The 17,878-nt window shown below is 34.6% G+C and overlaps 1 protein-coding gene across 1 annotated transcript; it reads right to left on the bottom strand.

Moving 5' to 3' along the window:
- Window positions 1-1,300: 1,300 nt before the first annotated feature.
- On the bottom strand, window positions 1,301-12,147 carry LOC149774477 (CD44 antigen-like). The gene is made up of 3 exons (XM_089945238.1): window positions 11,963-12,147; window positions 4,165-4,424; window positions 1,301-1,677 (listed from the first exon to the last, which is right to left on the bottom strand). Exons 1-3 carry the CDS (start codon window positions 12,108-12,110, stop codon window positions 1,669-1,671), a joined length of 417 nt encoding a protein of 138 aa, XP_089801364.1. The 5' UTR covers window positions 12,111-12,147; the 3' UTR covers window positions 1,301-1,668.
- Between the last annotated feature and the right edge of the window lie 5,731 nt (window positions 12,148-17,878).

Here is a 17,878-nt window from a genome sequence, read left to right on the forward strand (position 1 = left end):
TCAATTGCCTTTGTCCCTAGAATGGATATTTCTTTTTCTCCCATTGTTTCAATGCATTTGTCCCTAGAGTGGATATTTCCTTTCTCCCATGTTAAATTCCCTTGTCCCCAGAGTGGATGTCTTTTTTTTCCCATGTTAAATTTCCATTGTCCCCAGAGTGTATATTGCTTCCCATGTTAAATTTCCATTGTCCCCAGAGTGGATATACCGCTATTTAACATTAAAGTCCCCTTGTCCCTAGGGTGTCCCCATTCACTACTAACTATACCTTCTTTACATGGCTAAACCTCGACACACAATTTAAAGTCGGAGTAAGCATTTAAATGTTACAATTATTTTACTCAGAACAAAACGAACTTCAGTAATTTCAAGAGCAGATTAATATATTATTTACAATTGTCTAAACACTTTAACTGGTGTTTTTTAGATACAGTGAAAAGAAGAAAATCATTTTTAGTTTCAGTTACTTTCATTTACAAATTATCGATGAGGAATGGAATCGGAAATCGCACGTTGAAATTGAGAAAATACGACAAAGCTCTAACTACATGTATTGTGCATTTGAAATGTTTTTTGGATGCGTCGACACAAAGCAGGAACTGCAAGACTTAGCTAGCAGAGGTCTTTTAGAGAAATTAATCAACGAATAGTGGCACAGATTACAATGTCATTTTTAAAAGCCATGATAACTGATATCTAAAAACTTAAATCAGAGAGAGAGAGAGAGAGAAAGAGAGAGATAGTTATCCAGACGAATTGTACACAAGCGCTGATTGATGCAATCTTTAGAAGTTACACACCTAAAATATGTAACTGGCGTCATTAGACCTAGGTCTTTCGGCCACGATATAAATTGGAGAGAGAGAGAGAGAGAGAGAGAGAGAGAGAGAGATCGAGATCACTAGTTTTGGATCGTAAAAAAAATACATTTTTACAATATCAAGCTTGGAACTATCATTATAGCATTACATATTGTGGCCGAGTGGTCTAAAGCGCTCTTCGTTACGGATCACTGCCATCTCACCTCTGTTATGAGGCGGTTCGAGTCTCGGATTCAGCTAATGTGGGTATGTGAGAAAGCTTGCCAGTAGCTTCTCGTGGGTCGGTGGTTCTTTCCGGGGTTTTCCCGGGCTCTTCCTCCACCATTAATACTGGCCGCCATGTATAGCCTATCATATGCTGAAAAATGGCATTAAACTCCACAACAACAACAACATATTCTTAAACGAAATGATAGTTGCTAGAAGACGCATCTGTAAATGAGATACAACTGTAAACAATATTAATCCATTAAGCAGTTTTATTAAATTAGGGTGCAATATATGGACAAATCTAGTTCAATTTAAATACAATACGAGTACTAAGCTTTTATTATGGTTGCTACGAACATTTACCGAACAGAGAAGAATGAGTTTCATCGCGGATTTAGAGCGTAAAAAATATAATTTTCAGTATGCACGCACAATTCTTATTGAATGTTTATTGTACATAAAATGTATCCAATATTCATCACTTTTACTAAAAAGAAGCAAACTCTACAGCTTGTAGAAATGTATTAGAAAGAAATTGTTTCATTTCCGAGATTGGGCGATTATAACGGTGGTTCATCCATTGTAGTGTAAGCCATTTTCTATTTTTCCCGCTTTGAGTCTTGACCACACTATATTCTTACGTACCCTGGAATGAAGACAAGATTTGTGCTATTGTTACTGAAAAGAGGTTACAATCTCTCTCTCCCCCTCTCCCTCTCTCTCTCTCTCACCCACAGCCACACACACACACACACACACACACACACAAACACATACAAAAAGTTGATTGATTCAAAGACTTAATTAAAGCAAATAATAAAATAGACAAAATGCGATATAATCTAATAAAATTTAGGTATTAAAGAATGAACATTGTTTTACCAAGACATACGTAAAATATATTACCGTATAAAAAGTGATTATTCTTTTATAATATCACGACCTCAGTAAGTTACATATAAAGAGAAATATGATTGTTCCATTCATTAGGTTGGTTATTCTATATATGCACTACAAATTAAAGCTAGTGGAATACTAACTATATATACTGCGGTAACATAAATGATTCTGACTAAAACAGCAAACATTTACAACCAGACAACCAATACACGTTTATATAGACACACATAAGCTTAGAACAATGATTTGGACAAGGATTTAAAAAGACAATATTGGATTTTCCAAACCAAGCTTTCGAAAGAGTGATTCACGAAAAGAAAATATAACGAGATTATTTTCTCTGGAAGAATAAAGAAAGTGAATGGAGAATGTGTGCACCATTGATGCACTCAATTGACAAAAAAATAGAAATAAAACAGACTTGAATCAAATGAGAGAAAAATAAGGCAAAATAAAGATATCAGTAAGGTAAATTATGTCAGGAAAAGCATATTTATTACATTGACTTTTGCTAACTGCTGAAAGCAAACGAGCTAATTTTCTAAGGCATTTCGGAAATTAATGTATTTGTATACTTCTTACGTTTTGCATAGCTTTATAAATGTTCCAGTCATATCGCTACGATATCTGCAGTTTGAAAGTTCATAGTGATGTCTAACACTGAGGCAACATGTATCAGATAGGTAGCATTTCCCCCCACCAGTCCCATTATCCAGACCGGCCCGTGATATCACTAACCTCTTAATGCTGAGTGCCAAGCAAGGAAGTTGCTAGTACTGTTTTATAAGATTTTGGTATGACCCGTTCATGATTCAAACGCACCACCTACCGCATCTGAATGGGTCGTTCTAACCACTTTGGCCACTAGAACGGTTTGGAAATTAATGAATTTTGATTACTTACTGATTGATCGGACCATACCAACTCTAATATACTCAGATCGGATAAATACCAAGAAGATATTTCCGTATCCTGTTGTTGCCATCCATAATGACAGATTTAATTGATTTGGCCATAATTTGATCTCTCATTATGCTCTATATCTAGTTATTGACTCGTCGTTTTCAAAGTTTAAATAGGGACATAAATATATAGGGGAATGCAAGAAAACTGATTATTTTCTAAGATTTTTAGCATTACATATTTCAAATCATTCACTATTTATTTATGAGCTGGAACATAAAACAGATAGATTGGACAAACCCATGGTACAAACGTTTTTTTTTTGTTGTTGTTGTTTTGTTTTGTTTTTTTGTTTTTGTTTAAAGTTTTAAAATTCTCTTTTAATTCTTGAAGTCCATTGTTTATTTATTTATAAAACGGTATAAACCTATAGCCAGCAAATAATGATGCTATCATTATAACGCTACATTCTACTTACCTGATGTTATTATCGTGATGTTCAGTCCTTGTTATGTGAGGTGTTTGCTTGAAATCACTGACTTCGTCTTCGTTTATTACTGGAGTAGTTTGGAAAATCGGGTTTGTTTGAATAAAATATATCCATGTAGACTTAACTAAGATTCTGAGCATAACCAGATTATTGATAATAAACTAAAGAAAATTTTGAAACATACTGATAATTTTTTTGTTAGGGTTATTACTCCATTGATGGATATGAGAGTGGGTGGCTTAGGGTTGTTAAATGTTGATGTTTGTTGTGTCGTATTAGATTTTTAGCAACATATTACTGGCTTTTGGTCCAATGGTCTTTCCGTAATATTATAATTAGTAACATATGCACTTTTAACTTTAAGTCTTGGAAATATTGTGGGGGTCTTCTTAAAATGTATGATTTCGTGGTTTATGTCTTTTTTTTTTATTAATTTAAGGGTTAGAGAACACTTATTGTTTTAGGTTTTGAGAAGAAAAACAACTGGTTCCCGAGAGGGTTTTAATTTTCGAGCAGATGCGTTCTAGTGTGTTTTTCTAAAATGTATCGTTGGTAGTCCAGTGGTTTATTTAAAGTACTCGATGACCAATTGCTTTTATTTTTATGCGGTGGGGGTTCAATGCCTTTTAAAATTTAATAGTTATTGGTTCATGGCTACTTCAAAACAAAATATTTTGGACTGGTTCTTTCTGATTGGTTCATTTCCATTGCTGAAGTATTAACAGCGTTACTGATATGCACACTAATAGTAGCCTCTCTTATGTAAGAAAATATCTCTAGTGTCTCTCAAATACTGTGCAATTTTTTCTGATGCTTATGTATAGACAAATATGTACCAACCTTACACCAGGCATTCAACGGTTGCTGCGACTTGCATGCTAGGATTCCAACTCCGTTCAGGCATCCATCAGTTGGCTTCTGCATCACCATAAATGCGTGTCCGTTGTTAACCCACCCGCATTTGCAACTTTCGAAACCTCTATGAAAAGCTACTAACATTTCCTCCATCGTGGCCAGACTGGATCCTTCCGACTCACAAAGACTTTGAGCCTGTGCCTTAGTCATCGTCTGTTGTCCGTTTTGACTCCGATAGACGATCACTGAGGAGAGTAGGTCAGAGAATTAAATGTGCTCTTTGCAAGGATAATATAGTATATTTTTTAAGTAATAATCAAACACGACCAATATTTATTGTATAGACACATAGTTCGGCATTTCAATGTGGAATTAGGATGGAGAAGTTAAGTTTAAAATACAGAAGAAAATCGTAAATCTAGTTTACCTTTTCCAGTTTTAATATTAACATGAAAACTGCAAACTATCGAACACCCTTCTCACCTGTGTGGGCCTATATACTGTTAAGACACCGAAACATAACGCCTGGAGGTCCCGTTGAATGATAAACCCAAATTCATTATATTTTATAGTTACATATCAGCATTCCACAGAAAGAATGCATAGTGTGATAGATGGTGATTTTAATGGAACTATTTTATTACCAGTGTTTAGGCCATCAAAACATTATTTTTTCTAATTGAAACAAAATGTATGTGAATAATTAACCATTCCACAACATTCGCCATGTTAACTACTGTGTGCAAATCATGGTTTGAATAATCATATTTGAACCTGTGTCATTCGCAAAAATATAAGACCAGTCAACAAGACTGATTACAGATGCAAACAAAGAAATTACATAGCATAATAATAGATGATGAAGCTTTTCAATGTAAGTACGAAATGTGTAGAAGGAACATGCAATCGTTTTAATTCTACCTATTCCAGGCTTTTAACCAAAATAGACACAAAGTATGCTTAACCACAAATTATAAAATAAAGTTCTCTTTAAAACAATGTTTCTTTGATTCATTTATGCTGTAAAGATGATCTTGATCCAATTTTTAAATACATTAAATAAACATCATGCATAGTTATCATTAATAATAAAACGTGTTGTTACATTTCTCGAAGTACTGTTTAAGCTTGTTGAATATCATCCTGATTTCTTCATTGGTTAATCTATTAACGTTAATCTATTTTTTCGGAACTCCTCTACCAATCCTGATGCATGCATTGTCAATGAATGAACACAACTTATATGTTACAAACTCTATTAACCTAGGTGATGCCCATTGCTAATTACTTAAGTCTCATTTTAATATTAAGTGAAAGATTGTTCTACAAATAAAGCTCTACATTTTCGTTACATAACCATTTTGCGATGGATGGAGTGACGTATCTACGAGCATCATATACACTTCTTACATTAACCTCTGATATAGGCACCAGGCTGCATACTGATTTTGTTCAGAGTGGGAGAAAGAAAGAGTTTGTTAAGATGTATTCATATGCCATTTGAAACGTGTCCTTACAAAACAAAAATGCAGTTTTGCATTTATTACACACCCTCTCTTTTATGCTTTCTAAATACCTTCAGCTTTTCTATTACGAATGAAATTCAAAATGAACTGGAGTTTGTAAATATTCGATTCAATGATGTCTAATGATATTTACGCGCGGACGTGAACGAAGGCCTCTAAGTAGCTGAACCCTGGCTGTATAATAAGGACATACGAACTGAACATCTGTATCGAGCATTAGAACATGACTATTAGATAAATCTGTCAGGTAATAAATATTCTTAGCATGATATCAATTGATTTATAACCTTGTATTCATAAAGATAACTTTCAAATGATATCTCGCTATATCTTTAACAGTAAGTGATAAAGTATTAGGGCATAAAAGGTAGTCTCAAAACACTATATAGGATCAGCGTTTTATCTCAGGTCCAAAATGTACTCTGATAGCGCATAATAAAAAGAATGTCATATAACCTCACATCAAAAAGGTTTCACGGGAAAGAAATTGAGAATTCGACAAGAATGGGTTTCATTGGCAGTGATCACTCGCAAGGTATCAACAATTGTCGAGGTAAATCCGTCGGGGTGGATGAAGGAGCATAAATAAGTGATTGCATCAAACATTATGGTTTTGATGATTTGCTGATTGTTTTAGATGATTGTTTTATAAGTTTCCGTTTCACGTGTTTAGCTCAGTACACAGTGGATGCATATTTATGTAATATGTATGTAATATTGGATGCATTTAATTGTATTCTATTCCGAAACGGATGACTTCATGGAATATTTTACTGCTTTTTCTCTCTTTTAGAATACCCTTACTACCAATGGAACTATGCAGCCAACATAACATAAGAATAGCATACATAGGGGGATTGTAAGGGTATTAACAAAATCAAAAATGAAGGGTTTGCAAGGAGTGTTGAGTGGAAAAGGAATCCGATTATATGGATAATATGTTTTATTTAGAGAATTATATGTGGCACTACAGTTTGGTATGGCAGTAAGAATGGTATATCAATGTCAGTTACAGCGGTGTGTCCACCTTTCGAACCATTTGTATAAAGAGACGTGTGGCTCTGATTTGATTGAAACTAATATTACAACACGATGATTGCTAATGCACTCTGGAATTTGAAACGTTACATACTATGCAGGGTTGACTAATTCAAAATTCAACAAAGCATATCTACAATATACAAATACGAGTAATGTTGCATGTGTCGGTTTCAAGGGAGATGCAACCACAAACAGGTACGTAAAATAATCGGTGTCAAAAACTATTTATTGAACTAATATAATGCGAAAATAAATCACAGCCATACTAAGATAGCAAACGTTTGTGATACATAAGGTTGTTCCAACAAAATCCAGATATAGTCAAAGCAGCTAGCTGGTGTGATGCCAATTTGATATCCTGGAAAAGAACCTTATCATGCTGGACTTGAATAGTATATATAGAACGGAATTACACATACTATACGCATAGAAATGATGTACGCGCCCTGCATTGCCAAGAAAGGGCTATGTAACTTAGCAATTTTGTTGCATACGAAACTGATAAAGGATGCACGGATCGCTGTAATTAATAACCTTTCACATGTTGTATCATTTTGAAATGTATTAAGTACGCCATACATATACGAACATGATTATTCTGGTTAATGGGTGCCCTAGTATATATAATATAGCTGCATTACTCTTCCGTACCGGAAGATTCGCCCCAAAATGTATTGTTACTAAGCTCTAATTCGGAGACAGCAGGATAGGCTTCACATACCATCATGGGCCACCGTCAATAAAGAGTTGTTCGCAGGAGCAACTGTAACATGATAGCACGCAACATAGCCGCAATCTCTGGAGTTGGTATAGTTGCTGAGTATCTACTGTATACCTACACCATACATACAACAACAGCAAGAGACTTAACCTCTCCCTTTTCGCGCGAACTTTTTTCAAATCAAACAACTTTTTATGCCAAAACAAAGTTTGACATAAACCGTACCTTTAATGAATGCCGAACCATTTTCATATTGTATCGGTTGGCGTGGTCATAACTGTTCAATATATAAATTAAAGGAGATGAATGGATCAACGGTCATCTATTGTTTGACCTAGGAAAATAATGTGGTAGGAAGTCAAACCGTGTATAGGCATACAAAGTTGAATGCCTGAGCTAATCATCAGTAAGAAACCCATTCCGATTCGCGACGTAAAGCTTGAAATATCGGCGTTGAATCTTAAATACGTCGCTCGAGAATGTAGAGAAGTGTTTTCCCTTTTCAATATTTGTATATATAGAATATGTGTATAGGTAAATTATCAACACAGTACGAACCCTAGTGTACGGAATCAATAACTGACCACGAGATCCCTGTTTCACAGGCCCGAGCCAGCTAAGATTAAGTGGCTACATCAACCTTCGACAGTTGTACTCCTTATTCTCCGCACTCACTCAACCTGGTCTCTCACCAATAAATTCAGCCACATCCTTCATCACTCTACCAGCTGCTAGGGCTTTAATCAGCAAGAACACGTGCTTTTCTTAAAATACTTCGAAAGACCAAACCCCTTATGATACATTTATAGATTTATTCGCACATATTCTGTATAGAAATTTTATCAAGGGAGTTCAGTCTTCAAAAAAGAAAGGTGGGAATGTTTCAGCCAAGAATAAGTCATTAGAGTCGAGTAGTGCCGAATTAAGTTTTCATACACGAACGATTGTCCACTAATTAAGGTGTACTTGGAAACAATGAGGAAAGGGTTAATTATCCACATACATCTGCTGGCTTTCCACTCTATCTAGCAAGATTTTGTTTTATTGTTGCTGAGTTTACTGAATTCGTCTCGCGTGTCGACACAAAAATAAACTGATTGACGCATCGACGTCGGCATGTCTTAAATTACATGTACAATTACCATAACGCAAATTATATAGTACAAATATTACCTGTAGCATTTGTCAGCGGCCTAGCCAAGGAAATGTACAGACAAACATATATAACGGTGAAAAAAATGCCACGTTTTATATTTCTTGGATATCGTTTCACCCATGCTCGTGACAGAGTGCAAGGCATAAAGATTATCTAGCTACAATATACATCCAAATTGATCGCTTAATTAAGCATGCACCTGTTTGCATATGTATATGACAACCTTTACACAATACTTTGCCTCAGGCTGTAATTGTCATTGTCTTGCTTAATAAACGATACTTCATACTTCGTTTATTAATTTTTCATGTTTCATATTATTGCCAAAGACCCCTTTGAACGGGCTATTGAAAGCAGTGTTCGAAAAGATCCATCTTATCGCAAACTCATAAGATGTTCATGTTTTATTCCATTTGTCCCTTCGATAAGATGTGCAATATGACTTTTTCAAGTAAACCGCTGAATTAAATTTATCAAACAAGAGACACACGCGGCAAAAATAATCATTGAAAATATAGACAAACTTGAAGACTAATAATTACAAATGAACATTTCATATCGTACATACACGATGACTATGCATGTGTTATAATTATTTCTAATGTTTCTATAACATGAATAAAGTGGCATTATCTATTCACAGAATATAAAAAACATACTCATGCTATGTTAGAAAATGTTCTTCTGTAGCTTTATCCGAATATTTAAAAATAGCATTGATTATTTGAGAGCATGACAGTTCTTGAAGTCAATAAAATTCGTCAACCTTAGCAGCGCTCTGTGATAGACTGTTACTTTTTCGTCAGATTGTCATGGAAACTATCATTGAACACCAGAATATGAGTGACAGTCTTACTTTGATGTCAGCCGCCTTTCCTCCATCAAGCCTACAATGCTCACTCATGACGTACATTCGACATTTCATACCGAGATTCGATGTTAATATTTTGCACTGATGTTTCTAAATAAATATTAAACCATCGTAGGCGCGTTGCTATAGCGTTTGTTGTTATACGTCAGTATAGCAATACGAGAGGGGGAGGTTGGGACAACCTCCCGCTTGATGGGGGTTGGTTCGACCTTCTAGCTAAAAGTTTTAAATGACCATTGGAAATCATTGTAATGCTAACAAACTATTAAAATAATTGGTGTGAATGGCATTCTTTTTTTCTTGCCGACATTTTCTTACGCAGCAGTGTATCTGCGTATGGACAGCAACACGCCTGTGATGAATAAAAATGTTACATATTATCAAACTATTTGAATAAATTAAACTTTGAGCTTTCAATGTGAACTTAGAAACGCATCATCCAATATATCATACCTGAACTGTATATAAAAGATGCCCTTGGACCACCTTAGGTTTTATGAAACAATTAATTACGTAAAAGCTGCGAATGCTTCGAACTTTTTTCATTCGCAATTTCTCTGCCAATTCTAGTAGTAAAGATAACCAAGATGGTACAAACAAATTGTGGTTTAAATTCTGACACTTCCGACGAAAAAAAACTACTTTTCTACAAATTACTGTGCCTCCATACATCCAATGCTTAATTGTGTCGCGCATAATGAGCAGAGGTAGTCCAAATGGAACTGCCTATTTAATTTAATTTTTTAAATTTCATTTTGTAGGGGTATGGGTCTTTTCTTAGTGCATAGATTATACGTATTACATAACTTAACTTAGAATTCAAGCATGTCATGAGAATTATTATAAAAGCATAAGGGACGTATGTCTAATGAAGTAATCAACGTTTTCATTGCCTGTTGTAAAATGTTGAACAAATAAACTGTATTACGTTTCTTAATGCAGAATAAATAAATAAATAAAATAGACTGAAAGTCAGATGCTGCAGTAATGAAAAGGAACACATAATCACTCTTTGCGATGATTGCATAATTAATCAGAACAGTTTGCAAAAAAACAAGAAACATTACTGAGTTACGGCTTTGCGTTTTGATGACGATGGTCTTTGGTGTACGACGTCATTGTTGCGACCAAAGTCTGGAATGTACAAAGTATTAAAGACATTGTTCAGGAAAATAATTTAGATGCTGAGGTAAAATATCTCATAAGTTAAAACATCATAACATATATGTTTATGAAACTCCAATTATATTTTACTTTAAGCTTTAAAACGCTTGATACCTTTGGCTTAAATGTAATTGATTTATACTTAACGAATGAGACTCGAATAGGCGTTTGAGTCTTTTACTCAGAAAGTTGGATAAATTGGAGTCATAACTAATGTCAGGGCATACTCCACTTTCACATTCTCCGCACATTCGTGGCCGGCAATACACCCCTAAGGAAAAAATAATATGGCAGTAGCCTAGGAAGATGGCTATGCGTCACAACTTCTTAAGCACTAGGATTATCTCGTTTATTCAAATCACATTGTTTGTGTTTGCTTCAAGTCAAGTATTTTGGTCATGTAAATAACCAATATGTTTCGACTGGACAGTTACACATTTAGGGACACTGTAATGCTAGACCAAACCAACTAACGATGGGGAAGCTGCAGAACGGCAACAGACATAAAACGTATTCCTCACGCAGGTTTAACTAAACACTTTAAGACCACTAGGGCTTTTGAAAATACATTTGAGACATATATATGTAAGTGTGTGTGTGTGTGTGTGTGTGTGTGTGTAATGAATTCAAATACATTGCGTCTTTTCTGCTGTAATCGAAGAAAGATTTAAGTCTAGAAAACGTAATTTGTACATGCCATAAAGCAATACATGTATAACAGCATTATATTTCCTTGTCTCCCACACATTTATTTAATTTCCATTTTAATGTCCCCATGTTCGATGTTTAACGACATCATTTTAGTATGAACAACAACAACAATTATGGAAAGTGATGAAAGTAATTGAAGTTGTTATGATGATAAATGACATTGGTAGACAAAAAAATCACTGATATATATTATACAAATTTTAAATGTCTCTATGTTAATCAAAAATGGATAAAATATGATGTTTTCAATTTGAATAATTTTGTTCTGTGTTTATGCAGGTATATGCGTTATACTCCATACAATTATGTAAGAAATGCCTTCCAATGAAAAATGGACATCATGAACTTTGGAAAATATCACAAGCATGTGAATATTTCCTGTTGATTACGAAAATACGTTACTCGAATGATAGCAGACAAGGCGGAAACGCGAATCGTATGAATGGTCTTGATGCATTTCTTTATTTAATGACACATTTAATACAGTTCACAAAAGATGAGAAATTGTTATTCAAATATATTCCTTTAAAAATATAGGTATAAAGATATTCATAAAGAAAGATTTGAAATAAAATTAATATAGTCCAACTTACCATTCTCTAGTTTGTCAATCTGCGTTTTGATCTCTTCGAATTCAGGAAAGAGCCCTAGGAAGGAAGAAACATCCTGGGTGCTCGTGTCACTACAAACAACATCTACGAACATCGGAAGAAGGATGACGATAACAACGGATAAATTCATGGCAAAAGCTTGATTGAATATTTAGCAATGGTATACCTTTTATATTAATACACTCAATGAATAAGCATATAACAACAAATGCAACAGAGCAGTTTAAGGAGGAATATTTATACTGATATTGCAATCTTCCTGTGTTAGTGTTGACTATATCACTATGTCAATCACCTTTAGCTATCACCGCCTTATATCCTTAGGTGGACCTGTGATTAAGGTATGCCCTGCCCATATTGATAATTAGCATATGCTCGTTTTATTCTCCGTTAACTTTACCTTGTCAGAATAGTTCAACATGTCACGATATTGCACACCTTCATGTTGCGTTGACGTGCACATAGGAACTACTTTCTATTATAAACAAACAATAGACGCAGACGAAAGTACTTTTTTGTAAACAAATCATGTACACTCGCGTAGTAGGCGCTTTACGTTTTGGTTGATTAAATTTGTTTCTGAATGACGTAAAGCCGATGCTTCGTTTACTGACATATTCCAGCGGCTTTGACACATTTCGCGTTAACTTTTTGGATTCAATATTTCGGATTTAGGATAGCTATACAGTTGACGCCAAAATGTCTCCTTACAAATAGCATACAAGTGACAAGGGATACACTGTCTTCTTCAGCTTGCTGGTAATAAGAATGGCAAAAACTATGCTTACAGTTTTACATTCTGAATTTCCTCAAAATATAGTTTCTTAGTTCTGCAAATTCGAATTACATGAGCCATCTCATAGGTTCTCAATCTTGATTATACATTTTGAAATTCTACAGTAATTTCGAATATAAGTGCAAGTGCATGCTCCTTACTGTGTTCAAAATGGAATAAGTATTAAATTCCATAGCGTCATGTTGATAAATGCAATTGAAAGACTTCATATTTTCCGCACATCATGATTTCAAACATTCAATGACAGAAACAGAAACACATTTGCAGATGTCAACACGCGTCTCCCTCGCTTTTTCAATCCTATGTATTTCATGTCGTAGAATCGAAACAACTTCCAAAATCTATTCATTCCAGATCAAATGGAAAAGCTGTTCAATGCTCATTCATTCACAATATGACTCCAAATTTCACTGTGTACTAGACACGCCATTCTCTTTCGAAAGTTATGTCGAGCGCGTGACTAAGTTCAAATTTATCTGGGCGGAGTTATGTGCTCAGTAATAATGTTGTTGTTGTGTAATGATGAATATGCGCTTGTGTATTTAGTTTGGAATACGGCATACATTCAGTTACTTTGTTTCTTATAGTGTATTTTGTTAATATAATTAAGAATTAGGTATAATAAGAAAATGAGCATATAATAAAAAGGTTACTGCATTCGTATGGGAAAATATGAACTCATTTTGTCCGATGGATATACTTCACTCCCAAGGTCGTGCAGTATTTACATCCGTCCGAACAAATGCAGCAACCTATAATTAAGGCCTATTCATCTACGATGTATCATTTCTAGGATTTATATCAAATGTGAAAATATAAAAAAAATGGCACGTCTGCAAAATTTCTTTAGGAATCGATATGTTTCATAGGATTAGGAGTAAATATAGTATGCTAATGATAGAGGGCCGTGCTAAAAACAGGAAGAGTGAATACATTTTAATTTGCATATACTTGTCACAAACGATATGCTAGTTATGTTGCCTCTATGACTCGTTACATTAATGACAGAAACTACTATCGAAAGAAACGTTTACATTTGTGCTGCGGGCGGAGCGTCCATACTTATTCATTTATTTGGTATGAAAAGGTTAATGTAAACACAGAAACACATATAACACAGCAAAAAACACAACACTTAAAAACCATCAATTTCAGTAATATATGCACTAGTGTGGAAACGTTTTGGTCAACTTCATCTTCATCTAAATCACCTTTAATTGAAAAAGTGCACAGATTTCTGGAACAATATGTTACTGAAAAATATACGACTATTTAAATAAAGTAGCTTGCATTAAAAAAAGCGGAATAATTGAAATGTATGAATAGAAAGAAAAGTTAAATTTCAGAGAGTTTCAAATACATAGTTAAAAAAAGTATTTGTTTAGACATCTGCAGAAAATATGTTACCCCTCAGTAACTTCTTATAATGTCAAACTTCCATCAACTATTATATGTGATGTTAACAGACTGCAACGATTTTTTCTGACTTAATGTAAAGTCGAATGTTTAAACATTTCCAGTAAAGATTGTGTATGGCCCGTTTTGTACCAATCTAAAGGCTCTTTCTGTTTATCTAAATGTCTAAATAAATACTTTTTTTTAATTTCATGATATCCGCAATGTAACATGTTCAACTTCTCGACTATTCTTATTCAAATTTTGAAACCAATATATTCAATGACACAATGAACACTTTTAGAAACACGAATGCGTATTTGTGTTTTTAGGATATTGTTAATCTCTCAGCAAACAACCACTTTGATACAGTTACTTTCATCACACTATTTAAGATATCGTTAAAAAAGTAATTGTATATTGCCCAAGTTCAGCTAAGGGAAGTGTCAATAAGTGTGCCACTTAGCAGAGAAAGTGTGCATGTACAACCAGTTTCGTGTATTGTTTCATGTTAGTGGTATATCAACACGTGAGGGGTTACGTTGTTCTGAAACAATTGGGGTATTGTGCCTTGCCCAGAGAGTTTCTCGGCAGTTGATCCGTACTGGTATTCGTAGGATTCGAACTCGGGTTTTTCTGGTCGTACGACCGGCACAATACACAAGGAGCCACCGTGGCAACAGTTCATATTTCATTTCAGTCCCAAACTTCTGGATAAAGCGCTTCCAGTAACCGAGTTGAAAATCTTGTTATATGTGATACACGCATCTGTAAAACACTACGACGAAACGGAAACTGTTGTGCCTCATTGCATGTTTGTGTGTTGATGGTGGGGTGGCACCTCCCGCTGGACATTAATGAAGGGCCTTGTTTCATTTAAAATTAATCTAAACTACACATTACTAACAAATGTCTAACTATTGTAGGCTATTATTTTAGTTATTATTAAATTGGCGGTATCATCACTTTACATGTTACATTGTCTTATGTACAAATATTAGTTTTGGAATTTAGTGGTGCTTCCTAGAAGGAAGATCTGGGTTACTATAATTAATATGGTTTTCTAATTTTGCAAGAGTCACTTAAGAAGTTGAAAGTGTTCTGTATTTTGTTGTATATAAAGTTCAACTGCTACCATATTCCTTTGTTAAATAATTGCTCCTACTCTTCAACCGTTTCACTTAATAACAAGTAGTCTTAAAGTGTGTTAACTATGTAGTACGAGTGTGTTTCAAGTGTTTCGTTATTGCCCAAGGAATATAATAACAACCAGGCACTTGCAATAGCGAGAACTGAAAGGTACAACAACTATACCTTCTATTCATGCAACAACCTCGACACACAATTTAAATTCGGAGTAAGCATTTAGATGTTACTTGCAATTATTGTAATCAGAACAAAAAGAAGTTCAGTAATTTCAAGAGCAGATTAATATGTTTTGTACAGTTGTATAAACACATTAACTTTAAATGGTGTTTATATGAGCATGCACAAAGTAAATACGGTTCAAAATAATGTATACTATTATGCACACATTTTTGCTGATGATTCCCCTCCAGTATAAGGCTTCTAATTTGGAAGCATTTTGTCATTTTTGTATAGTGTGAGAGCCTTATTTTATTACTTGTATGACTCGGACCGTCCGTCGTAAAAATTTACATGATTTGTACTCGTACTTGAGAACTTTCGGACCAAATTAAGAGACCGCATATGCGTTTCTCGAGTAACATTTCCTTGTTATGTCTATTGACTCACTGTGTTCATATAATATATCAAACTTTGCATAGCAATGAGTACTGAGAATTCGGAGTGTCACACATTCATATACTCTTTAATCTCTGTGACTACTGGCTCATTATATTCACACAGAGTAGCATCTCAAACATATCTCATCTATATTGCTATGTTGTAGGGTTTAACGCCATTTTTCAGCACACGATAGGCTATATATGGCGGCCAATATTAATGGTGGAGGAAGAACCCGGAAAAACATCGGAAAGAACCACCGACCCACGAGAACCTACTGGCAAGCTTTCTCACACACCCACATTAGCCGAATCCGAGACTCGAACCCACACAGGCAGAGGTGAGATGGCAGTGATCCGTAACGGAGAGCGCTTTAGACCACTCGGCCACTCGGGGCCCCTATATTGGTATGTATCTAAAGTATAAGATTATGATTATTCACAATAAATTTTGGAGACTTCACTGGCTACGCACTTACTTCAGAAGTAGCTGGCAGTATTCGTTGGTACGTTGCATTTATGATAAAGGTATGGTTTAGATCTTCTTCTGTATTAGAGACTTTCTGGTACCGAATTTACTGTCATGGAAATCAATGTTTATGTAGCTGTTACTGTCAGTTCTAAACACAAAGTAAAATGAGCATCAAGATATATTTTCCAAGCGCTTAAAAGGCAGCTGTAATCAAAGGCTTACTTTAATTTAAGAAGCAAAATAAGAAATGCTTATGTACCCTAAATAACCATCATCACTTTTGACTGTAATAGTTTTAATCTAGCATGATCTGGTCGTCAACCGACGTTTAATAGTGTTACGAGTATATGCTCTTGAAATAAATAAAAAGAGTGAAAGCTACAACTTTTGTAAAAGTCAACAAATATTTATTTATTGATAATTCAAAGTGAAAATGAAAACAAAAAAATATACGGTATCGCGACTTAATTCCCCAAATAATCATAGAGTTACAGACATTATTCCTAATAATCTAAAGATCTGAATAATCTTTAGCAAAACTCCTAATTGAATCCAACGCTGAAAGGGTTTGTGAGTCTGTTATAACTTGCTAGGTCTTGTATCAACATTCTTTTCTTGAATCACAATAATACTATCCAACGATACATCCTTTGTTTAGATTTCACTTCGAATCCAAGACTCTCTGTCCCAGAATAACAATTGAGATCACGTTATATATTCAAGGACGTACATTTTGAAATAATCAAGCCCAAATGAAAAAAAAAACTGTAAAACACTGATAAAACTTAACTCTGAAAGATGTTATTGCGAGAATAATTATTTGTTTTCAGTAACAGGATTTTTTAGTATTTTACTTGACTTACAACTAGCATTTCTATAATAAAACATTTCCTAATGGAAAATAACCTTCTAGAAAGAGCGCCAAGCGAGGCAGGTGTTACTACCATTTTTGTAAGTCTTTGGCATGACTCAAACACACGATCTTCCTCATTTGAGGCAGACGGTCTAACCACTAGGCCACCGGAGCGGTTGGTTGACTGCAGAAAAAAAGTTAAAACAAATCAATACTTCACGTCAAGTCCAACATACAATGTTTCATTACATTAGCATATAATGAAATAAAACTATAAAATACTAAAAAAACGATGTAAAAAAAAAATACATAACCAAAGTCAGTTATCCAAGCAACCCCATGAGGTTTCAGACATTTTAAAATCTCGCTCATGCCCTTTCAACCAAGAGACTTAAGCTAAAGTATGTGATTTACGTCACGTCGTTCATTCCATGGCTAACTCAACGACTATTTGAAAAGAATGACCTAGTTTTGAGATTATACTGCATACAGCAACATAATACATGAGTCGCTCATGTCATTTACATAATCTACTTTCTACAAAGCGAATTTATATTTCATCCTTATCCCACCATTAATACGAGTTTGTCCATATATATAATGTGTAATATCTTTAAAATACAGCGTCTATTTAAAA

Source organism: Sinohyriopsis cumingii, unplaced genomic scaffold (assembly GCF_028554795.1).
Source record: "Sinohyriopsis cumingii isolate HCF-2022 unplaced genomic scaffold, ASM2855479v2 utg000229l, whole genome shotgun sequence".
In the NCBI taxonomy this organism is placed as follows: domain Eukaryota; kingdom Metazoa; phylum Mollusca; class Bivalvia; order Unionida; family Unionidae; genus Sinohyriopsis; species Sinohyriopsis cumingii.

What these genes read in the sequence shown, in the direction of transcription:
- LOC149774477 (XM_089945238.1), bottom strand. Translation starts at nt 12,110, where the DNA reads ATGAATTTATCCGTTGTTATCGTCATCCTTCTTCCGATGTTCGTAGAT. An exon ending in GATTGACAAACTAGAGAATG is followed by an intron (nt 4,425 to 11,962) that starts GTAAGTTGGACT and finishes TACTCTCCTCAG; the next exon opens with TGATCGTCTATCGGAGTCAA.